The following is a 24,829-nucleotide window of genomic DNA, read 5'->3' on the forward strand; positions in this document are numbered from 1 at the left end:
GTGCTGCTGAGTCCTCCGCCGCCCGGACTGGTGTTGCAGCTCCGCCTGTCGTGGGCGATGGTTTATTTTGGAAGTTCCACCTTTTTGGGATTTGCAATGACGGTTGGCTGCAACGATTGGCTGGAGAGTCCCACACGGGAGGCGGGACGCGAGTGCAAAAAAAGCAGACTCCTTCCTACAAAATGTCACGTGTTTACCCAAACTCCAGGAAGTAGCTAGTTGTAGATGGATCTCCCGAGTTGTCTGATGAAATCGAAATAGATCTGATCATAGTGCCTGCGTGGTTAGTGTAAATCAAGGAGATACTGTATTATGTCGTATTGGTACAACACGGTGCTTGGTGGACCAAATGAGTGTTTGAAGTAACTATATCGTGAATATAGATGCAAACTGGTGTGTAATATACACCGATTGTTAAGGTGCCACACGGTAATAATGTTGTGTCCTGAAGAAAGCTGATGGCTTACATTCTAGTTTTAAAGACTTGTATTATAGGGGACCCCAAATAAATTAATCGGGACAAGAAAATAATTAAAAAAATAAATAATCTAATAAAATATTATAAATACACATACAACCTAATTACCGCCCAGGTCTTTGTTTAAGGGGGGCAAAAGAAGAGTCTGTCGCTTCACTATCAGGAAATCTCCCTGACTATAATTATTATCTATTAGTATGTTATTAACACAGGGAGACTTGAGTAAGATCCTGCAGTGTAAAGAGGCATGACACTTTTTTAACATAACCCCCCACCAAGTCTAATTTGAAGGCGCATTAACATTGCACGTGGCCTTCCAGTTGCCTTAGGTGTTACACTTTTCACACATATCACTTACAGTTACGTAAAATGTGATACTGTCCACACACAACACAGACGGGACTGTTCACACCGCTGGTATTGTCGCGCTTCAAATCAAAATGGGCGTGCATGGTGGCGGAGCGAGAAACACGCTTGATTGACAGTTCAAACTCACAACCCGGGGTCGTCGCCCCTCCCTTCCGCGGATGCGTTGAACGAACTGACCAATGGCGCCTGCCTAGGGGCGGGGATATATCTGAAAACCCCGCCCCCATCTCCAGAGCTAACCGAACGGAGATTGTTTTCCTCTTTCGGGGAGATTTTCACTTTGCAGCCCAGCCACTTGAATTGTTTATTTTAATAAAACCACACGCATAAGTTGCTTTTTGGGCTAATACGTCACTTTGGCATCTTCCGCCGTATATCGGATTTCAAATTTGGGATCTTCAGCGTTGCTACTTGGGAGACGGGTGAGTTCAGCTGAATTCATTCAGCAAGCTAACGCAGCTACATACCGACCGCGAGCAGACGTGTGAAGTCCACCACGCAGAGAGCATCGGCTGCTCTCTGCCTGTCACTCACTTCGTAAACAGACCCGATGCGAGTTTTCCTTTATAAATCGATATTTCAACGCTCGCTTCAGGTCGCCTTTTTCAGTAAACCTAAACCCCGCTAACGGTTAGCTGCATGTGCTTCGCCCCGGACTACTCATGTTGTTTACATTAGCTAGCAGCTAACTGGCGGCTCCCCCCTCAACCCCCTGCCCCCTTGTCGACATGAACGACTTATCGCTTTATATTATATAAATAAAATGCTTTCGTGTACTTTTAGGCTGCATGGCGGCTTGAAAGTCGCCTACTTTTCCTGCGCACTGCCTGAAATGGGAGTGTAATTTGCGGCACCTCCCCCCCACCGCGCCACGCTCTAAATGGCGGGCGCGCTGTAACTCGAGGTCGGTGCTTGTGTTGCCAGGCCGTAAAGGGGATGGTGAACTAACGGTTAGCGAACGGACACGGCTGTGTTTGTCCGTACGTGACCTATAAACGTTACGACACAAACGTGAAGTGTAGGTTTCTATAAATACTGCAGCCTCGCTTTCTTTGGAGCGAGACTTTTTTTTTTTTTTTTTTTGCCGAGCAGCTTTGCGTAGTACACTTCAATGAGAAGACAGCCATTGTGTCACTTCTGCTCGAAACGTAATCCATTCTTCCCCTGTCGTTTTTTTTAATAGATTATGTCTGTTTTAACGTCATTCATTCAGATGCTTGTGGAGTTGTTGCCGTCTCGAGGAAGTTGTGAATGGCAGACTGACTCCGATGCTCCCTCAGCACCTGTTTGTTGCATCGGTGACGTAGGCTGTCTCTAAAACTCGCAGTCTGCGCAGCCAATGAAATGCCTTCAGTGCAAGTTACCAGCGAGATGCCTTCAGTCGTCGCTTTAGAGCAGAATGAGCGCGTGAACTTCGTTGACAAGCAAAGCGTTGTGGGGATGACATTAAAGCGTTTTATATTTATGTTAAGCAACACATTTATAAACCTACAGCTGTTTGTAAGATATTCAGTGTTTTGTTTTTGCAAGTTGTGTAGTTCTAAAGCTTTGAGATTTGATTCACACAAATCTTCAAATAATGAAACAGTTATTGAAACAAGGAGGGTAGAATGTATGACTGAAGGTAATAATGGCACAATCTTTAAGTCGGCCTTTACTTAGACAAATACAACATCAGAGACAGTACATTAAAGGAGCAAAATCTGTATGTTGTGCTAACTGCTTAAATAGCTCCCTCCAATCTGCTCATGCACACACAGTTTCCTTGTTCTGCACACTGTTGCTCCACCATCATCTGCTGCTCTGTTGTTACGGACTCATCCTAATACAGATGGAGCTCCAGGTTTTCATCTGATTACACATCTCCTGGGAATACAGTTCTAGGCTCAGTTCTCTCAGTTCTCTGTTTGGAGTTGCCAGAGAGTTTCAGGACTTCTGCAAGTGTAATCAGACAAACGCAAACTTAATCTTATGTCAGCGGGACATTGACCTCATTCCCCCGAGAGAAAAAAAGTTTAAAAAAACTAATGCTGACATGCGTGATCACAAGTCAATATAATCAATACGCTCCCGTGTAGTTGACCTCTGTAAACCCTCAGGCGTCTTTGTGCCACTAAAAGCATCGGGTCTATCGTTGGCTTTATTTAAAAAAAAAAAAACATGAAATAATTTTCTTCCCGAGCCAAACAACAGAAGTGGCTCGCTGGCACAGTGTGCTTCCATAAATTCACAGTTGAATTGCTGCCACATGCTCCACAGCAATTGAATGAAATCAAGAGGCTGATTTAATTGTTTCTGATAACCTCCAGTGTGAAAATAGTGTCCAATGCGTTTGTTTATTTGCAGGTCTCTCAGCTCTTATGAGAATGAGTTCATAATGAAGCGGCGACTGGACGATCAGGAAACGGTTTTTGCGTCCCAGCAGCGGCGCCTCGCTGGCAACCCGGAGGCCTTCCAGCATCGCGTCCTGGCCCCGGCTCCAGCGCCGACGGTGTATGAGGCCGTGTCTGACAACATGCAGCCCACAGCAGGCGTCCAGTACTCCGTCCCACAGGGATACCAGGTATGCTATGCTTGTGAACTGCAGATTTGCTTGAAGCTCATTGACTTTTAGATTTAAAACTAGGCCAACTACAGCAGTTTTTAGTCACCCGCTGCGCATAACTCCGGCTGTCATTTAAACCCTGTTTTTGTTGCCTGTCAGAAACTGAAGTTCTGTTTTTTTTTTTTATATACCCTGCCAGCATGTCTCACTTTTTATGAAGATAAATTGCTGTGCATACTTATTTTATGTGGTTATTGTATTGATTGTCTAAGTGCTATCCATCAGGTGTCTCACCAGATATACTAAAGGTAACTACTTCCCGTCGTTGTCGTAGGTGTCTCTGCTTTCCCAGGTCCCCACCGTGGCCCAGAACAGTGGCGGGCATGGGCACACCCCGAACCCAGCCGTCCACGGCGGGTCCCACCACCACAGCCCCGCAGTCCAGTCCCATGGGCCCTCAGTGATGTCAGGGCACAGCCATACAGCTGCTCCCCAAGCCTCCGCACAGGGCCAGCAGTTCCAGAGGCTAAAGGTCAGTCGGCCCGTTTTATTTTGACAGATTCTTACAGTTGCTAAGAAAACCTGCAAATGTCAAGGAATTGTCACGCTAGAGAAAATGAATATACTATTATTTAGTATTTTTATCCCGTAAGAGGTGAAGTTGGTTGGTTGGTTGCTTGAAGTTTGAGCACATTTTCCGGTTAGTTACACAGCTTGTTTCTAGTCATGCAGGAGGTTCACAGGGAAACGTTTAACCAAAAGCATGCTGGAGTAGATACTGTTTAAATCTTTGGGTAAATTATTTATTCGTATATTCACTTTTCTTTTTCTGTATAAATGTGTGATATCGGAATCGGGGCACTGCTGCAAAAAGTAAACGTAGAAGACAAAATCCGATCGGCAGGTGGATGAACTTCTCCTCTTCTCTGTCCCAAAGGTAGAAGATGCTCTGTCTTACTTGGATCAAGTGAAACTGCAGTTTGGCAACCAGCCTCAGGTCTACAATGACTTCCTGGACATAATGAAAGAGTTCAAGTCTCAAAGGTGAGGACACTGTTTGACTTTACATAAAAGATGCTGTGTTTTTATGATGCACACCCAAAGTCAGTCCACACTCTACATTTTATGAGTTGTAACTCGTTCAGTCCTACCTTGATCAACATTGTCTTGGTAAAGAAAATGCACAATTCAGTACTACTACTACTAATAATAATAATAATAATAATAATAATAATAATACAAAAATGATAATAACTTGCAGAAGACTTTTTTTTATCTTCAAATTAAAGCACTACTCCCTTAACCGTTTCACAAAAACAGCTTTCTTCAGACAGTGTTTGGTAATTAAGCAGCTAATAGCATTATTAAGTGTTCCAATATTTACATGTAGAGGCTCCATAGTCGGTCATACCAAGTTTGATTTATTAATAGAAGTGAAAGACAGAATCTAGACACAAGGATCCTTCACTGACTTATAAATCAGTTTCAGTTCCAAGTGATTGGCAGGATGACAATCAGGGTACATTTGAATTCATCCGGTCTATTTTTGATTGTCTCCCCCCCACCTCCCAGTATTGACACCCCCGGGGTCATCAGCAGAGTGTCACAGCTCTTCAAAGGTCACCCCGACCTCATCATGGGCTTCAATACCTTCCTGCCACCTGGCTACAAGATCGAGGTCCAGAGCGCTGACCTGGTCAACGTGACCACGCCTGGTCAGATCCACCACATCACCCCGTACGGTATCTCAGTCCAGAACATCCCCATAACAGGAGCAGCCCCTCAAAATCCGCCCCAGCTCCCGTCTGCTGCGACCACCGCCGCCCCGCCCCTTCTGACGCAGCCCACCCCTGCCAAGATGAGCAAGGTGAGTAATTCATGAGCAAGTGACAAAAAAGATATATGTGTGTATATATATATATATATATATATCTCTATCTGGTGTTTTGCGGTGCAGCATCTGTTTTTTAACGCCTCTTCATTTTGTGGCCTTCCCCAGCCTCTCCAGCCCCCGGCGTTGACACCGAGCAGTCAGAGCAATCCGTCCATCCCTGCGTACACCTCTCCTCGCTCCCCGCCCATGCAGCTCCACCCGCCCCTCAGCGGGACCCCCACTGGGCCGCCCATGCAGAACAACCAGCCCGTGGAGTTCAACCACGCCATCAACTACGTCAACAAGATCAAGAACCGCTTCCAGGGCCAGCCCGACATCTACAAAGCTTTCCTGGAGATCCTCCACACGTACCAGGTCAGTGGCCTGATGCCGAAAGCCGTAGTGATGAGTTGATACGAAGTACTTTTTATGGCTTAAAAATATCGTATTCTTCCGTTGTCTGTGGGGAAGTGTCGGTACATAGCAGTAACCCTGCTGGCTCATGTGGTTAATGTTACGATTCGTCAGCCCTAAATATGTTGTGAACAGAGAATCGAGCAGACTTCTGGGTCTTACCAATGTCGTCACATTTAGGGAGGAGCCACAGAATTTGCTGAACTCAGCTTTTCAGTCCAAGAAGACACAAACAGACAATGCGTTTGTGTATTTCTCACATACTTTGCCAACAAGAATTTATGCGAGTATGTGCAAGTGCTGCATGATTCTTGGGAGTGGGGAGGTGGGGAGGGGGTGGACTGTCAATATTTATCTTTCTGCGACATGAAGCACAAGTGCAGCCCCAGTGTGCAGTGCAATAATATCATGTTGTGTGTACTTCCTGTTTAAGGAAGGAACCGCTTGATCACATATTTGCAATGAAACCATTTCCACTTATGAAACTTCAAAATGTTGCCATTTCAGTAATGCGTACTTGTCCAAAGTGAGCTTAACGACGTAGCTTCTACTGGCCCTGCGGGAGAGGCGACACTTCGACAAGTTCGACCCTCGTCTCAAAACGTTTTCCAATAAATAATAAGAAAATCTGCACATGCATTTTCAGATTAGACGGCAGGCCTTTGTACCCTCTCATGTTGCTCAGTTTCAGCAGTAACTTTATGGTGAACGTGTGCTTTTTCCATTACAGAAGGAGCAACGTAACGCTAAGGAGGCTGGCGGGAACTACACACCGGCTCTGACGGAGCAGGAGGTGTACGCTCAGGTGGCGAGACTCTTCAAGAACCAGGAGGACCTGCTCTCCGAGTTTGGGCAATTTCTCCCCGATGCCAACAGTTCGGTGGTGAGCAGAGAGCCTTATCTTCTCTGTAGAGCAGATGTAGCTTTTAGGATTGACTGCCTCTCTCTTATTTAGATACTTCATGCCAGTTAAACATTCTGCAAGCAACTGACCTGCTGGAATAATCCCATTTGTATCTGTAGTTCTGGAGATCCAGAGTCAAGCGGAGTGTATTTGTGTACCCTCGTCTTAATCAGTGCTGTGTTTTCCCTCATAGCTGCTAAGTAAGACCACAGCTGAGAAGGCAGAGGCTGTACGGAACGACCACGGCGGCACTGCCAAAAAGCTGCAGCTCAACAACAAACAGAGGCCCAATCAGAACGGCTGCCCGATTCGCCGTCATCCAACTCCAGGGACCACGCCCCCTGTCAAGGTACGCGCATGCATCCTCGCATACCGCTGAAGCTATAGTCGACTCCTGTTTCCTTTTTTATTTCCTGTCAGGGTTTTTTATAATTGACTGAACCGCTGTTGATGTTATTTTGGTAACGCTACAGAAGAAGCCCAAGTTGCTGAATTTGAAAGATCCCTCGGTGGCAGAGGCCAACAAGCATGGAGTCGGAACAGAATCTCTGTTCTTTGAGAAGGTGAGTTTTTTTTTTTTTCTGGGTGCTGTGTTTTTATCTTTTGTGTTTATGTGAAAGCAAACATTAATTAAATGAAAGGATATGACACAGGATGTGAATGAAGAAAGCAATTACTAAGTCACACAGCAAGAATTAACATCGGAAAGTAATACTGTGTCGTATTGATTTGTCTTATCAAGTATCTATTAATGGTTGACTAGTATAGTTTTAACAGAAATAGTGAAGTATAACTTTCCAAGATAACTACAGCTGAGTTTTGTTCCGTTATTTTATGTACCGTCACATTCTGTTCTTATGTTTTGTTTCTCACTTCAGGTGCGCAAAGCCTTGCGAAGTGCAGAGGCCTACGACAACTTCTTGCGGTGTCTGTTCATCTTTAATCAGGAGGTGATCTCCAGGGCTGAACTAGTGCAGCTGGTGCTGCCCTTTTTAGGGTGAGTACTCAGTCGTCTGAGCTAGAAAAATACTCGTTTTTTTTTCACTGTGCATATCATAATTAGGTTTTTCCACTTAATTATGTTTCATACAGAAAATTCCCAGAGCTGTTCAACTGGTTTAAAAACTTCTTGGGATATCGGGAAACGTCCCACATCGAACCATACCCTAAGGAACGGGCCACCGAGGGCATCGCCATGGAGATTGATTATGCTTCCTGTAAGAGACTCGGTTCCAGTTACAGAGCTCTGCCCAAAAGCTACCAACAGCCCAAGTGCACCGGCAGAACTCCGCTTTGTAAAGAGGTAAGAGCCGACAATGTGCCAGAAAAAGTTTTAAGAAATAGACTTGACAAGTCATAAACAATGTTGCCATTTGTGTTTCAGAAGTCACGTTTTTTGTTTTAAACCCGATGACCGGTTTTCTAATTGCAAGATGAATTATCTCGATGTTAATGTGGACGGATTCAAATTCAAAGATGGCGTCATGTTTGTTTCTGCCGTGTCCAGGTCTTGAATGACACCTGGGTCTCCTTCCCCTCCTGGTCTGAGGACTCCACGTTTGTCAGCTCCAAGAAGACTCAGTACGAGGAGCACATCTACAGATGTGAGGACGAGCGCTTTGAGGTAAACGGCACCGCTAAACACGTGCAACTTCTGCACAACAGGGGTGAAAACCAGCTGTTGCATTTTGCTCCATCGTGATTTATTTCTTTTAAATCTTCCCCGAACAAAGACTTTTTAAATTACCACAGTGAAATTCCTCAGTGGCAAACAGTAGTAGATAAGACAATTTCACAGCGCCTGTTCTCAACCGGTGGGCGCCCTCTAGTAAAAAAACATGTGTTCAAGAATTCACATAACTGTTGCATTTGAAAAGCACCATTTCCAATCAGGAAATGTATCAGGCAAACGAGTATGTCTATGTGAAAGAGACGTTTTCTAAAACTGTCGACCGGCCCCCCTCCAGCTATGAACATGTGCTCTGACTGACGTCACTGATGAACGTTGTGCTCGTTTACATGGGCGGGATGGGCCTGCCAGAGGCTCAATGGCAGTTACACCACTTCACAGATTCAGCGGGCGGCAAAACGCGGGTTTTTTTATGACTTATGCGACAGGAAAATAATTAAAGTCTGGTATCCACTTGTATAATACATCCATGTTTCATGTCTCGAATGCAGCAACACAATTTATTCGGTTTATGATTCAGAAAAAAGTGACGTGGGAGAAAACCCTGCACTGGTTAAAGCTCCTAAATGCGCTGTGAGGAAATATGACCCTGACTACATTACATATTTATGCATAATAACAGGTGATGGTGTGGTCATTACAGCTGACAGTGACATTACACACATTTACTGCCTAGTTTTTTCTCCTTTTCTTGTGAAGTTGTTTTTTTAAATATTTGTATTTATTTATTTGGGAATCAAAAGTGGGCCTCAAGTTGCAAAAGGTCGAGAACCGTTCTCCAGTATGATAAAGGACGTGCTTGCAGATGGCAATGGAAATGAGAGCGCCCTGTTTTCTCACTCGTAGTTGGACGTCGTACTGGAGACCAACCTGGCGACCATCAGAGGCCTGGAGACGGTGCAGCGGAAGTTGTCCCGCATGTCAGCGGAGGAGCAGGCCAAGTTCCGCTTGGACGGCACGCTGGGCGGCTCCTCGGAGGTCGTGCACCGCAAGGCCATCCAGAGGATATACGGAGACAAGGCGCCCGACATCATCGACGGCCTCAAGAAGAACCCGGCTGTTTCTGTCCCCATCGTGTTAAAGAGGTGGGAGTCAAACTCACTGCTGAACAATATATATTTTTTTCCTTTTTAATAAGCCGATTTGCAAACACAAACGTGTAATTCACAGGCTCTTTGTTTACATAGATGTGTATTTAACTGTTTCTTTTTGGGGCTGAGGTGATGAACCACAGCCCAAAAAACTCACCTAGTGTGTGTGTGTGTGTGTGTGTGTGTGTGTGCGTGCATTAATCGACTTTCGCCTTCTCTTTCCCGACCAGGTTAAAGACCAAGGAGGACGAGTGGCGGGAAGCCCAACGAGGCTTCAACAAGATCTGGAGGGAGCAGAACGAGAAGTATTACCTCAAGTCTCTCGACCATCAAGGCATCAACTTCAAACAGAATGACACCAAAGTGCTTCGGTCCAAGTCCCTGCTGAATGAAATCGAAAGCATTTACGATGAGGTAGGTTTCTCTCTCCTGTGCCTCGATGTCGTACCAGCGCTGACAGAAAATATGGAATCTGAATTACCGGCCTGTGTTGGCGTTTAGCATATATCTGTTTTCTTATTAACATAGACTGCTTTAGCAAACTGTATTTAAAATAGGAACGAACAGATTGTAGCACCACGCTCGTCTCAAGGTCGGCGTCACAAGAAAACAAACGTTGTGTATTCTGTGCGTGCAAAACGCTGACGTCGATGTTGTTCTCGCTTTGCCAGCGCCAGGAGCAGGCGTCCGAGGAGAACGCCACCCCGCCCACGGGCCCCCAGCTGACGCTGCCGTACGAGGACAGCCAGATCCTGGAGGACGCCGCGTCGCTCATCATCCACCACGTCAAGCGGCAGGCCGGCATTCAGAAGGAAGACAAGTACAAGATCAAACAGATCATCTACCACTTCATCCCCGACATGCTGTTCTCCCAGCGCGGCGAGCTCTCCGACGTGGAGGAGGAGGAAGAGGAGGAGGAGGAAGAGGAGGAGGAGATGGATCTGGAGGAAGGCGGCGCCTCCAAAAAGCACAACGGCGTCCCCGGCAGCCGGAGCCCCTCCAAGTCCAAGCTGCTGTTCAGCAACACGGCGGCGCAGAAGCTGCGCGGCTCCGACGACGCCTACAACCTTTTCTACGTCAACAACAACTGGTACATCTTCCTGCGGCTGCACCAGACGCTGTGCTCGCGGCTGCTGCGGCTCTACGGCCAGGCGGAGCGGCAGATCGAGGAGGAGGTCCGGGAGCGAGACTGGGAGAGGGAGGTCCTGGGACTGAAGAAGGAGAAGAACGATAATCCGGCCGTCCAGCTGAGACTGAAGGAGCCCAGTGAGTAGCAACAGAAAGATAATCCTTTATTAGTCCCGCAGTGGGGGAATTGCAGGATTACAGCAGCAGTGCACACAAGAGACACATAGTCAAATAAAAAAACTAGTAATGTAAAGAAACAGTAAAACCACAATAACAATATTATATATACAGACGGAATAAAAAGTATTTATATTGAAGTGACGTTTCAGTTAAAGGGACAGTTCGCCCCAGAATCCCAAATACATAGGGTCCATCCTACCTGTAGTGCTATCTATTAGTCCTGATTGTTTTGGTGTTTGAGGCTTCGGCCGTAGAGACGTCTAGGAGGCTCGGCTTGTGGCGCTCAAAGCACCCAAACAAATGTATTTGAAAAAAGTCCACGGCAACAGTCTCTTTCCATTAATCACGACACGGCTACTCAAGATAATCCACAGACCTTGTTGTGAGCAGTTTCACGTAAGGACTATTTTCTTTCTACCGAACTACACCTGCTGTACTCGATGCTGCTTGCGGCTCACCTCTGATCCGACATGAAACTGCTCACAACGAGATCTGTGGATTATCTTGAGTGACCGAGTCATGATAAATGGAAAGAGACATTGATGTTGAGTTTTTTTCAAATGTATTTTGTTGTGCTGTGTCGTTATTTTTGAGAGCAAGCGGACATCGCTATGGTCTATATCTCCAACATCTGTCCCTTTTTTTTAATACAAACCACTGTATTGTACTCGAACACAACATTTCTCTTCTTCTGTGAGAGAAATGTTTCAAACATATTTGTAAGATTATTGCAAACAACGGACATTATAAGAGAAAGGGATCTCTAGTCCATTGAACCGGACAATAACACATATAGAAAAGGCGAATAAACAGAACTAAAAGTGGATGACAATATAAATACTTCCTGACTATTGAAGCAGAGAATCCCTCGGATTTTGAAAATTGAACTTCCGCCAAAGACGATTGATTTGAAATGTGAACGCAGCCGTCTAAATATGTGTTTGTCTTCTGTCTAGTGGACATTGAGGTGGAGGATTACTACTCTGCCTTCCTGGAGATGGTTCGGAATTTGCTGGATGGAAATATGGAGGCTTCCCAGTACGAAGACTCGCTGAGGGAAATGTTCACCATTCGCGCGTTCACCGCCTTCACGATGGACAAGCTCATCCAAAGCATCGTCCGGCAGGCAAGCAGCCGTCTGTTCGCTCGCCTCCGGTTTTCTTCTCTCGAAGCCTCCGTTGGCGCAGTGTTCTCCCACTTTGAGACGCTCGTTTCCCGCTTTTTAAAACGACTCCTTGTCTGTCCGTCCCCCCCCCCCGTCCAGCTCCAGCACATCGTGAGCGACGAGATCTGCATCCAAGTGACGGACCTCTACCTCTCGGAGAGCGCGAACGGCGCCAGCGGAGGAACCGCGTCCACCCAGTCCTCCAGGAGATCGGTGGAGGCGGCGTATCAGCGGAAAGGCGAGCAGCTCATGTCTGATGAGAACTGCTTCAAGGTAAATACATGAAGTTCCTTTACGGTCAATGGAAATTTGGGGAGGGGGGGGGGGGGGGTGATGCAATTGGATGACGGGGGATGAAACATTGTGCGGAAGATTTAGAAAAATATGAAAATCTGTTCAATTGAAGTTCATTTGAGGAGAAGTTCTTTTGATTACTCATTTTCCACAAGGCTGCAGAGTGCAAAGTGTTTACTTTAATTAATCCAGAGATGGAAATGTGTTTGCTGCAGAGAAGAACAGCCCGGCCTAACCAAATGAGAGCGGGAGGATTTCTCGTATTTATGAGATTCTGTTCTACCAATAAATCTTCTCCACATTGTAGACCTAAAACTAAAAACCTAAAACTCTGTCAATTGGCATCGAAAGCGCCTACATTTAGGTTATTAAAAAAAATTACCAAATCAGCCGACCTGTTAAATATGAACGTTATCTGCAGCGCACTAATGATTGAAACATGATAGCATTTTAGTTTTTTTTAATTAACTGGTCGTGGCTGAAGGCCATGTTGAAAGCTTAGTTTTGCCTTCAACAGCCTGCTCAGATAAACACGTTCATCCAGTTGTGTCAAACAAGAAATACAATTCTGATTTTGAAAACTGTGACTTAAAATGTATTCACCCTGCAGGGTCTTCAGGCCGTTACATGCACTCTAGTTGGATGGAAAAGTGAAGCGTTTTGCATTTTTACTTTTATTAAACACTGAGAAGAATATTGAGAAAGACGGCTTGACTTTCTGAACTGAAATTGTGGATTTCAACCTAATGCTGCATTTCCACTACATGATACGGTCTGTTCAATGCGACTCGCTCTTTTTCCGTTTGGCATCAGCAAAAGTTGTTGATAGTACCTGGAACTTTTTTATTTATTTTTTTTACCCCCTCAGTCAAGGTACCAAGCCAGCAGAGCTGGAAATCATCTCAGAACCACTCTGAGGTTTTATTATCCCTTCTATTATAAGAAGTATAGAAAAGGACCTGGTATATCATGTTCATCCTCTCAGCCCTTTATTTGCTTTATTTAGCTTCGCGCTCGTTTCACCTCTGTCACTTTTCTCAGGTGATGTTTTCGAGGAACCGGTCGCAGGTGCAGCTCTCGGTGGAGCTGCTCGACACAGAAGAGGATAACTCGGACGAGCCCATGGAGGCCGAGGTACGAAACTGTTAAATCCTGTCAAAGATCGCCGCTTTTAAGGTTTTCTTTTTTTCTTTTTTCTTTTTTTTAGAAACCAGTAAGGCAAATATAGTTTGTGATGGCTGGCAAGCTGACATAATTAGAAGGACTTGGGGCCATGATTATTTTGGCTTTTGACTAGTCGTGAATTCCCACATTTAGTGGCAGTGAATGATTCTCATTTGGCTGCTTGAGTCACAGTAAGTATTATATTTGAGTAGTATCTTCATATTAAATGAGGAAACTAAATATCCAGTGAAATAAATGCAAATAAAAGTTGTTTTTACATTCTGTCTAGTAAGAAGGTCTACTTTTCCAGCTGGAGTGGAAAAACTAGTAAGGACCTATTGCCAACCTTTTGGTAATACTGGTGTTAGTAGTCGTGTTAATGTTCTAAACTTGTGTCTTAAATTCTGCGTTACACTTGTCCTCTGTTTGCAGCGTTGGTCCGATTATGTTGGACGCTACCTAAACCCAGATTCCATCACACCTGAGCTAAGGGAGCACCTCGCTCAGAAGCCAGTTTTTCTTCCCAGGTGAGTCATCGCATCGGGCCATTTGATTTGCTCAAATTTGCCAATATTATTTTTGAATTGTGAATGCAGTTTTATGTCTTTTGACGCAGAAAAAATAGGGTGATGTTAATGGTAAGGACTTTTATTTTACTGCATAACATCAGTGTCTTGCTACCGCCCCTCCCCCCCTTTTCAAAGTCAAATGCAAAAGTCGAAACACGAGTCCATCTTGATTAAATTAACGGCAATCGATTTTGTTCTGACACATTCCGGCTGGCTGCCATTAGTCGCTCATCACTTTTTTTTGTCTCTGCGCTCGTAACCAGGAATCTGAGACGGATCAGGAAGTACCAGAAGGGCCGCGAGCAGCTGGACAAAGAGGCCAGCGAGGGCGGCAAGAAATCCCTGGAAAAGGAGAAAATGGAGTGCATGTTCAAACTCAACTCCTACAAGATGGTGTACGTCTTCAAGTCTGAGGATTACATGTACAGACGCACCGCCCTGCTGCGAGCTCACCAGGTATTCACTGCTTTCTTCCCGCGACTATTACATCCCTGACCTCCAAATGACTTACTCGATTATTCTGCTAAATTGATTTTGACTTTACTCCCTTTCTGGAGACGCAGGGGAGCGATGAGGGTGTTGTGTCTCAGAATCTAAAATAGATCTAATTAAGATATGCAAAAGTCTGAAACCCTGACAAAAGAAATCCAAACATTTCCAATGTAAAGTCACAATGTATTGAAAAAGATGCATTTAATAATTTCACAACAGGTTTGTTTTATCAAACCAAATATTCTGCTTCAATCCTTTGAAAAAACACATTTTCATTGTGTTCAAAAACAATTAATTACATTAAATAACCACAATAACAAAATTGTGGGACAGACATTTAAAGCTTCATTTAAAATCCTCAATAGAAGCTTAAAAAAAAAAAAAAACATTCAGACAGCATTTCTTTTTTCCCTTCAGTCTGACTTTTGCTTGTTCAAACTGTTAAGTTAAAGGAATAGTTTGACATTCTGGGAAACACTTTCTTGTCGAGAGTCAGAGGGCAATATTGATACCGCTGTCTAAATATGTAAACATGTATCCAGCAGCCAGTTAGCTTAGCAAAAAAGCCCTGACAGATGTCAATTGTTTTGGTCAAAACTGCAGCTTTTCCCTAAAATGTCAAACTATGCATTTAAAGTAGCACAACCTAGGCCTATATAATCACTCTCTATAGGGCGAATAGCCTTATATGGGCACGTAGCATACTGTGTTTCACGGCTGAGCTGACGGCTGATTGTTTGGGCTTTCAGCCACCTGAAAATGCATTAAGAATCGTGTCTGTACAAGTCATCGTCTCTCCTCTGATTGCTATCACAACGTCCTCCCTTTCCCCCCTCAGTCACACGAGAGGGTGAGCACGCGGCTGCACAAGCGCTTCCAGGCCTGGGTGGACACGTGGGCCAAGGAGCACGTGACCCGCGACATGAGCGCCGAAACCAACAAGTGGCTGATGGGCGACGCGCGCGAAGGCCTACTACCCTGCAGCACCAGCCGCAATCCGGAGATCCTTCACTTCGTGAACATCAACAAGTATCGCGTCAAATACGGCCCGCCCAGCAAGGCGCCGTAGCCGAGAGGAAACCGGAGAGAGAGAGAGAGAGAGAGAGAGAGAGACTGATTTCTTGGGGGCGTTGGGTCAAACAGGTCAGGAGTAGAGGTAGGGTCGAGGGCTTATTAATGTGTTTTTAAGGTCGACATGGGAGCACAACTAAGCTAGCTGCCGTGTGTGTTGCACCCGGGGCGGCAGGATTGCTGATTTTTACCAGCGTTTTTAGCTGGGCCCAGTTTTTTCGCAGGGCCTTTGGTGCCAAAACATAGGAATCGTCACGATCCAGTCGCAGACCTGAGCTCTTACCAGCACTCGGCGCCACTTCTCACATCCCTGAGCCCTTTTTCTACGGGGCTCAGCGACGTAAACGGTGAGCCCGCGAGATAGAGTGGTGCTTTTTTTTTTTTTTTTTTTACTTTTTATCACAACTGAGCTTCGGTTTTCGCTTTTTTTTTTTTTTTTCCCCCCAACGAACCATTCTGTCTGAAGCCGTCAAGAGTAAGAGCTCCACGGAGGTGAATCAATCACACAGGGATTTTTCTTTACGAGCGTGTTATTCTACAGTATCCGTGGAAAACAATGTGGTGGACAAGTGCACTTATTTAGAAAAGAGGAAAACCTTTTCAAAAGTTTTTGTTTTTCCAGTTTGAAGGGGTTTTTTTGGGACGGGAGCACAACAAAAGTCTTGAGAGATCTGGTTCTGACATTCCTGCGTTAAGGTCAAATCACAATTATGTACCTATCACAAGACGGAGCGGGGTTACACTTCCTGTTCCGAAAACACATGGCAGCATTATTAGAAACTGTGCCTGAGCCCCAAACAGTACTGTCGGGCCAACATCAAAAAGCACTGTTGCATTTATGTGAAACAACTACAACTGAAAAAGAAATATTTGCCACACAACACTGTTTGGTCTCAGACTGTAAAATTGTATAGCTTGTGAATGTCAGATACTGACATGTATTCCAGTGTATGTGTTGTGTGTATATATATATATATTATATATAGTTCTATTAACACAAATGATCCTCGCCACCCTGGAAGTCAACCTTTTTAAAATGCCCTCTGCCAATACACCAGCTTGTGTACACACACACACACACACACACACACACACACACACACACACACACACACACACACACACACACACACACACACACACACACACACACACACACGTTTGTCTCATTCTGGGAGGACTGTCCACATGCCGTTCACGTTGTAAATACACTGTATATAGTCTCAGACTTTTTATGACGGATCTGTGTTGTTGTGCTAGTAATACTTTCCAAGCTTTCTGTTGACTTTAGTGATAAATGGCTAAAGTTAGTATGTATATGAAAAAGACAAATGCAAGAACATTTATTACAGTTTTTACCAAAGGGAGTTGATTATAAAAAAATAGCAGTGTTTTTTTCCCCCGCCCCCTTTGTGTGTTCCTTTTATGTCTTTACTTTTTCACTTCTGTAGTAAAAAAAAACCGTGGAAAAGTAGAAATGTATCCAGGTCTTTTCAGTTTTTATATATAAGGAATAACTTCTGTTTTTGCTTCTGAATGTGACACTTGGTTGGTTGAAAAAAAAGAGAAAACGAAGAAGAGAATCACTGCCCCCCTTTGACAGCCGACACCGTCCGTGGGGACGCTGGGACTTCATTTAATTTGTCTTCAGATGAATAGACTCCGCAGCGGTCTCACGCCTCCCTCCCTGATAGATTTCTGCTGCAAACATCGACCCCCACACCATATTTTTGATAATGGAAGAAGTCACACGAGCATGTCTTTAGTCCCTTTTATTTAGACATTATTTAAAGTAATAATAAAAACAATATTTGTAGCCTACGGAGCCCTTTGTGGAGTTGTTGATTTGTTTTATTTGTCCACACTTGACCCTCAATCAACTGGTAAGAAAGCTGAAAGATCATCTTTTTTTTGGGACGGTTTACCTGTTATTAAATACACAGATTAGTCTTAGTTTTCTTCTAAGATACAGTATTTACATTTTACTTCCTGGTACGTAACACTTCAAGAAGCAAACAGGCCTCATTCTCATCAGTTTAGACCACTAGATTAATTATAGTGTGTATAGAAAGTGTGTAAAACACAATAGTTGACTGAACTACTAGTTCCAGAATACTAAAACTAGTGTATTCATATTGTACTAATTGTACAAAATCGTTAAACTATATCTTCTTTATATGAACTGCCAAAGGCTGAAATCTGTGATTCTTGATTTTTGACGAGTCTTAAAAATCAGTTTCTTAAAAAAAATGCTGTAGAAGTTTATTAAAAAATCTTACGTTTCAGTTACAGAGGTCTGGAATGTTTTCCTCTTGTCGGCAATAATGTTATTCAAGATGTTTGTAGCGCAGAAGGCTGTTCAGATATTCTCTTGTGGCTTTTCAGTGAGTTCAGAGTCCACCTCCGTGTTCCTACGGCAGCCCGGAGCGGACAAACCAAGGGCTCTGGTCGCCATCTGCAAACTCACACACTGGACCTTGAAATGAATTGATCTTGATTAAATTGATAAATTCAACCGTCCATTTTCTGCTGCTTCTTCAGATCCAGTTCACGTTAATTGAATTTTATATATATATATATATATATATATATATATATATATATATATATATATATATATATATACTGCTTGGAAGTGCTGAAAAATGTGATTTTAATTCTAGTCCATCTTGTCCACCTGGTTTTCCATCATAATTGTTGTTGAACAATGGTTAAATTTAGAGATATCTGTGAAGACATGTCGAGACATAGAGGATAAAAAAAAAAAAAGACAAACCTCCATCAGATGATGTATTCCCTTTAGGATCCTGCAGAGGGAGTCCTCCATCTGTCCACCAACAAAAAGAGCTCCTTGCATTGTACACACACACACACAAACTCAAAACTTAAACTTTATTACATCGTCATATTACATATTGACTTCATACAGGTTATTAATGAAAAACAGTAAATCCACTCTTTTAATATGCAGAAACTAATTTTAATCATTTCAATATTTCACTTGTTTGGAAACTGGCAATTTTGGTGAACACTGATACAAATAGAGCACAATTATTGTCATCGTCTTAACTCAACATACTTCTTTCCTTTTTTTAAATCAGTCAGTCATACGTAAGTCAAAGGGCTCTGAAGAGTCAATGAAACTATAAATGCTTTGAAACGATCATAATGTTATGTGTAAAACAAACCATCCTCTGACTCCTCATTCTCCAACACTGAATATTTCAATTTCCCACATTGTGATCGGTGACCTGAGAGATGAGACTGTGCTGTTGAGAAACAGACAGACACACACACACACACAGGCAGCTCTTGGCAGCTTTGTGTGAGATTCAGATCTGCTGTGAAACTGGCCTCTAGTCCGTCTCTATGGGTGGTCCTCCAGACTGTACAGTGAGAGCAGAGAGACTGAACATCTCCCCAAACGTCACCTCCCTTACAATACCTGCAGCTTTCAGCCCCTTAACAAAACACTCAGACACACACACACATGCTCACACACACCCTTTACCCACTTGGCCGTCATGGTGCTGAGGCCCTGACGAGCAGTGAGGCCGACACATGCCAGCAGAGCCCTCCATGCCTCCCACTGGCAGCGCTAACAATGAGTTCCTCAAAGGCAGCACCGGCTGAGGGGGAGGGATTTTTTTTTCTTCTTCTCCCCCAAAAGCTCTTCTGCGTGATTTCTTCCTTGGAGTGCACACTCCTGAACTTTCAACAGCTTTCGGCTGCCTAATGTCGGCGCTTCCGCAACTTCTGACTCGGAGAGTGGAGCTATTGTCACGACTACAGAGCCGGTATTGTCCCTCCAGCTCGGAGGCCTTGGCACTCTCAATGCAGAGCAATTAACTCACTGAGAGGGACCACGTAGATTTCTGTTCTTCTTTCTTGTGTGTGGGGAGGACGGGTTTTTGTATGTTTGGCTGTATTTCAAACTTCAACAAGCTTCCACTCTTTTACAGAAGAGGAATAAAACATCGGAGTCGTCGTCCTGAACTCCTTGTCTTGGCAACCACGATGAGAAGTTTTCAGCATTTGGATGATGGCAGGTTCCTTAAAGACATCAATAGCGCTGCTAAATAAGGGCAGATTATCCAAAATGTATTTTTGGATAAGGGTTACAAGGTTCGAAGACCGGCGCATTAGAAGAATAAGAAGCATGAATTGGAGCAGCTATAAATAACACACTCAAAAAAGCACTCATCCTTTTTGTCTGCATGGTGGCGGCTGCACAGCCCAGCTGAGGTGTCTCTGTGTTACGGGCGGATTCGTCTTGATGATGAGAAACCCTGCAGGCTCCTCTGCCCCTGTAAAAGGATTAGTGGAGTCTGGCACCCTTACATAACCGCTGCAAGCTGCTGTGCTCACTTTCAGGAAAAAAGCAAAAGAAACTCTCCACCGACCTTTAAATGGCAATTTTACATGCAGAGTTGTCAAACACAGAATGTCACCATATCCTAATCCACCGGCTTCATGATGAACATCTTGTGTTCTTACATCTTTATTAAGGCTGTAGTGTATCCAACTACTGGATGGATTGGCAGGACATTTGGTACACACACATTCAAGGTTCCCCAGAGGATGAATCAGATTTACTTCTCAGATTTACTACTTAATCCTCTAACTTTTCCTCCTGCAACCACCATGAGGTTCACCTTTAAATGTCTGAACAAATATTGGATGGATTGCCATGACATTTTGGTTCACACGTTCATCCCGTCCATCGCAAAATGAAGTGTAATTGAAGTGAAAGTTCTGCATTTTAAAATGCATTAGTGTGGATGCAGCCTGAGGCTACAGATGGTGAACGTGGTAGAAATGATACCTGCTGAACGTCAGCATGTTCACATTGTCAGTGGGAGCAACGTTAGCATGCTGATGTTCGTATTTAACTCAAAATGCTGCTGTGCCGAAGAGATGAATATAATAGTTGGAGCCCAATGGCGCTATTTCTCTGGTAGTATTGAGTATAAGAATTTCAGTAAAGATGTGGCTGTTTTTCAATGTTTTTTGCACCACCAATTCCATTGTGTCCCTTGTATTGTTGTGGCTGCAGAAATATTATCAATGAAACCTGAGCACAGAAAGCCCAAACTGACTGCATGGTCAGATGCATCTCTCGAGGCCGCCCCTAGATCGAGAGATATTCTGGGTGATCCTTCAAAAATGTATGACTTGTACCATAAAGGATGGTAGTTTGAATCCCGGGAGCGACAGGGAATTTCTGCGTGGGGGAAAAAAAAAAATGTCTCCACAATCCTCGATTCAAAAGTCTTCAAGTTAAGCTTTGCACAGCTGTTAAGAGACAGAACCAGAGGACAAACAAAAAGCGAACACTGGATGATGTGAACTTGATTTGAAAAAGAGCTCACTGTTTGGCTGCAACTCTGAAATGTAGATTGTCCCTGAATGCACCCCTGTGCGTGACAAAAAAGTAAAGGCAAAGAAATGTGAGATTATTAACTATTTATGGCAAGTTTCTGCAGGTTTGTCGTCATTCCCTGCTGAAACGAATCTGGGAAATACAACTAAAACCCACAGAAAAGGTGGAGCTTGCATTTAGAATATTTACCACAGATATTTGCCACTGGAAACCTAAAATATGTGAACATAATAGTTAATTAACAGGCTGAAACATGCACAATCTATTATAATTTGGTGTTTGCCGTGTAATACACTCAAATGTTACTCAGGCGCCTTAAATGTAAATCTCTAGCTAACGACAATCTTACCTAGAAAACATATTGAATGGAGCGAGCAGTAAATTGTGTCTTTATGGAGCTTGCTGTCGTTTTTTAACACTATTGAAGTTAAGAATGCATACAATCCAAAATAGCAACTTAGTCTGGTCAGGTTTAGACACAGTTGCAAACTCTTAATTATCATTGTTGCAATCTCTGAGTAATCATTGTTGCAAACTCTTAATCATCATTGTTGCAAACTCTTAATCATCATTGTTGCAAACTCATAATTATCATTGTTGCAAACTCTTAATTGTCTTTGTTGCAAACTCATAATCATCATTGTTGCAAACTCTTAATAATCATTGTTGCAAACTCTTAATCATCATTGTTGCAAACTCTTAATCATCATTGTTGCAAACTCATAATTATCATTGTTGCAAACTCTTAATAATCATTGTTGCAAACTCTTAATCATCATTGTTGCAAACTCTTAATAATCTTTGTTGCAAACTCTTAATAATCTTTGTTGCAAACTCTTAATCATCATTGTTGCAAACTCTTAATCATCATTGTTGCAAACTCTTAATAATCTTTGTTGCAAACTCTTAATCATCATTGTTGCAAACTCTTAATTGTCTTTGTTGCAAACTCTTAATCATTGTGTACACATCTAGTTCTAAGAATCCCCACAGACAACACGTCAAATACATAAATATATGTATGAGTGTTCTTTACTTTACTCATTCTTTATTGTTTATATTCTGTTTCATTTACACTTTGCTACTGCCGCTTTTGCAAAAGCTGCACAATCAATTCCAAGACTTCTCTCAACCAATCACAAATCATGAAATTAGCTTCCGGCCCGGCTGGTTTCCTGTCTTGTCGCTCAGCAGCATGTGAACCGTGAGAGAGGGACCTGAGCCGCTGAGAGACCTCCTCTCTGCAGCGGTGCAGCCGGCATCCTTGCGCAGTGGCAGTATCGTAGCCCATGAGGTCTATCCGAGGCGCGATTATTGCTAGTTGAAAACTTTACCCAATACCCCGCCTAGACGACTTGAAATATAGTCGGCGACGGCAATTTTTGACGGTCTCTCAGGAGACTTGATATACTATAAAAAAAATAATTGTAAGAAAGCCTCCTGAGAAAGTATTTGAGGACTTCAGAGGCACAAAGCATGCTGGGTAGTTCACACACTTGGCTGAAGTTGACCTTTTCCGTCCTCCCTTGGTGTTTATATGCAATACATGTACGTTAATGTGCTGCATGTTGCACCTTCTCCAGCAGAGTGGAAGGTTACTCAGCACCATCTGCTTTGTAGATTAGTTATAAGCAATTGTTAAAAACAAATGTTGGGTCGCCAGGTTGTGAAAAAGTGTTTATCGTTTACACATACATACTTTGCATTTTCCTTTGCATTCCTAAATTAATACTCTTTTTTTTGTGCTATACATATCTTTCATCCAAGCTATTTTTATTTTTATTATTATTGCATATGTCTTTCATCCATGTTGTTTTTATATTTTATTTTGTGTCTGTAAATTGCTGCTACTTCGACACCAAATTTCCCCTTGGGGATTAATAAAGTATATATTCATTAATTCATTAAATTTCATAATAATTTAGTAATAAATGTGTAACACATGGAGACTCTTGGAACCATGCTCTAAAAACCGTACTGGAAGTCGGCCATTATTTTTTTCTAGAATTTTTTTTAACATTTCTAAGTGCTATATTGTAACAAACTCCTCCCAGGGAATTTGTCAGATCCACTTTAAATTTAGCCCTACAATCTAAAGACCTTTGTCATTAAAAGTTATCAAAAGCTTTAAGTTTGACGGAGCGGCATAGCCGTGGCGTGGCGGCCATTTTACGTGAATTCCCATTAAACAAGCTCATGTAACTCCTCTGGACTTCCTCAAATCTGTCCTAAACTGACCATGCTTGATAACAGTCATGGTCTGAGTATGTCAACAAGCCAATTGTAACTAAGAGTCACGTAGCGCCACCTACTGGCAACAGGGAGTCAGTGTTATGTGACAAACAGCATCCGATTTGCATTACATTTACATGATGTTGTCTACACTTGTTACAGAGCAGTATAAAGCATGTTGATGCATGTTGTCTAGCGCCACACAGTGGATACAGGAAGTGGTGGACTGTGTGCAAAGGATAATTTCCAGGTAAAAAAACGTCTAACTCGTGGGCGCGTTGTCCAAAAGTCGCAGAAATTCTTGGTCACGCAAACTTGCAAGGGCCCGTACATCGCCACTTGCAGCTTCAATTTTCTCTTTGTTTTGTTTGTTTAAAAGATTCTTGTGTTTCTCGCTCCAGCTGACCTGTTTTTTAAAGTTGTTGCAGCGTTCCCACATCTCATAAATTACCTGAGAAGAAGTGAAGAAAATAAGAGCCAAGTTGTTTACAACTGGAATGCACTTGTTAGTCTTAAGTCTTATTTCGAAACTCAATGGGCCTTTTTTTCGTAAGTGTCCCGAGATCCAAAAACCCACTTGAGCCGTGGGAGGAGCTAAACTGAGTGGAGACGAGGAGGGACACTTTTGTTTTGTTTGCCTTTAGGAAGCGGCGTTGTGCTCCACTGTACTCACAGAGGCTCCACTGTTTGGGGGCCCAAAAGAGAGCGGCAAGACAGGCGGAGGGGCCCCTTCACCGGCAAAATGGAGCATAAACACAACAATCCCTTTATTCAGCTGTTTGGACCTGCCATCTGAACAGCAGCTTGTCATTAAATTAACATCACAGCAGGCGCGCGCCCCGGCCCTTGCTTCCCGGAGCATTGTGGTGCACTCAGGAGGAAACTCATTCTTTCAGGGGATACCAGGTCAAAAAGCAGGGGCGGCGTGAACTCGTCCCTGCAGCCTCGGCGTTGAGGAATGGGAACAGTCGCCGCGCCGCTGTGTTAGCCCTCGCGAAGGCCGAGTACTGAAAGGACAACCTTTTAATCCCTGGCAGCCGTGAAGGACAGAGACAGATTTGCTTTTTGTTTTTTTTTGATGTCGTGCCACTTTCTCGCCATATTTACCCCGAGGACAAGACTGGAGTCCACGCCAAGGGTGAGGCTGCGACAACACTTCGCCGCAGAGAGGCTGTGGCTGTGTTGGACCGGATCATACGCTCATGTGTCGTGCACCTGCTCCGGGGGAAGTGTCTTGAATGAGTTCCCCGATGCTTTTCCAGTTGAAAGATTTGCTTGGCAGCAGTGCACGGCCTGGCTCACGCACCGAAACACTAAATTAGCACCCGAGCAGCACAGAAACACTGTTTGAATAAAACAAAAAGCTAAATTATTTGTCTAGACAGAAAAGTCAAAACTTGGATTTACAGTCACTGTGCACAATCAGTGTGAATGGGTTCATTTCAGCTAATTCTCTTTTCTCATAAAAAAAACTTTCTGGCAAAAAAAAAGGGGAGGGAACACCATCAGCTCACCAGAGGAAGAAAGAGAGTGTAAGTAAAGTTGAAATACCTGTCGTTGATAATATTGTTTATGCACAAGTGAGTCGCAGACAGCGGGGGAACCCCGGGGTCAGTTGTCTCGTGCCCTGGGTCAACAGAGGGCCCAAAAGGGCCGGCATTGGGAACAAAAGGAGATGAAGAATGGCCAACCTCACAAAGGTTGCACTACACGTAAAGTGTGATTTATGGAGATCGGTCAGTGCAGATCTTACATTTCCTAACGACACAGTGGGCACAGAAAGAACT

General features: G+C 43.7%; 1 protein-coding gene across 2 annotated transcripts; it reads left to right on the forward strand.

Moving 5' to 3' along the window:
- The first annotated feature begins 3,197 nt into the window (after positions 1 to 3,197).
- On the forward strand, positions 3,198 to 15,550 carry sin3aa (SIN3 transcription regulator family member Aa). Of its 2 annotated transcripts, none has more exons than XM_079223795.1 (20): positions 3,198 to 3,410; positions 3,754 to 3,928; positions 4,334 to 4,436; positions 4,965 to 5,259; positions 5,392 to 5,640; positions 6,410 to 6,562; positions 6,777 to 6,932; positions 7,057 to 7,146; positions 7,462 to 7,580; positions 7,676 to 7,886; positions 8,091 to 8,207; positions 9,120 to 9,358; positions 9,595 to 9,778; positions 10,036 to 10,630; positions 11,629 to 11,798; positions 11,937 to 12,110; positions 13,173 to 13,265; positions 13,728 to 13,822; positions 14,128 to 14,320; positions 15,195 to 15,550. In XM_079223795.1, exons 1-20 carry the CDS (start codon positions 3,225 to 3,227, stop codon positions 15,423 to 15,425), a joined length of 3,828 nt encoding a protein of 1,275 aa, XP_079079921.1. In that variant the 5' UTR covers positions 3,198 to 3,224; the 3' UTR covers positions 15,426 to 15,550. The 2 variants fall into 2 exon arrangements, with proteins under 2 accessions (XP_079079921.1, XP_079079920.1); XM_079223794.1 differs by having other exon boundaries at positions 3,210 to 3,410; positions 3,745 to 3,928.
- The last annotated feature ends 9,279 nt before the right edge of the window (positions 15,551 to 24,829 follow it).

This window comes from Taurulus bubalis, assembly GCF_910589615.1.
Source record: "Taurulus bubalis genome assembly, chromosome: 9".
NCBI lineage: Eukaryota > Metazoa > Chordata > Actinopteri > Perciformes > Cottidae > Taurulus > Taurulus bubalis.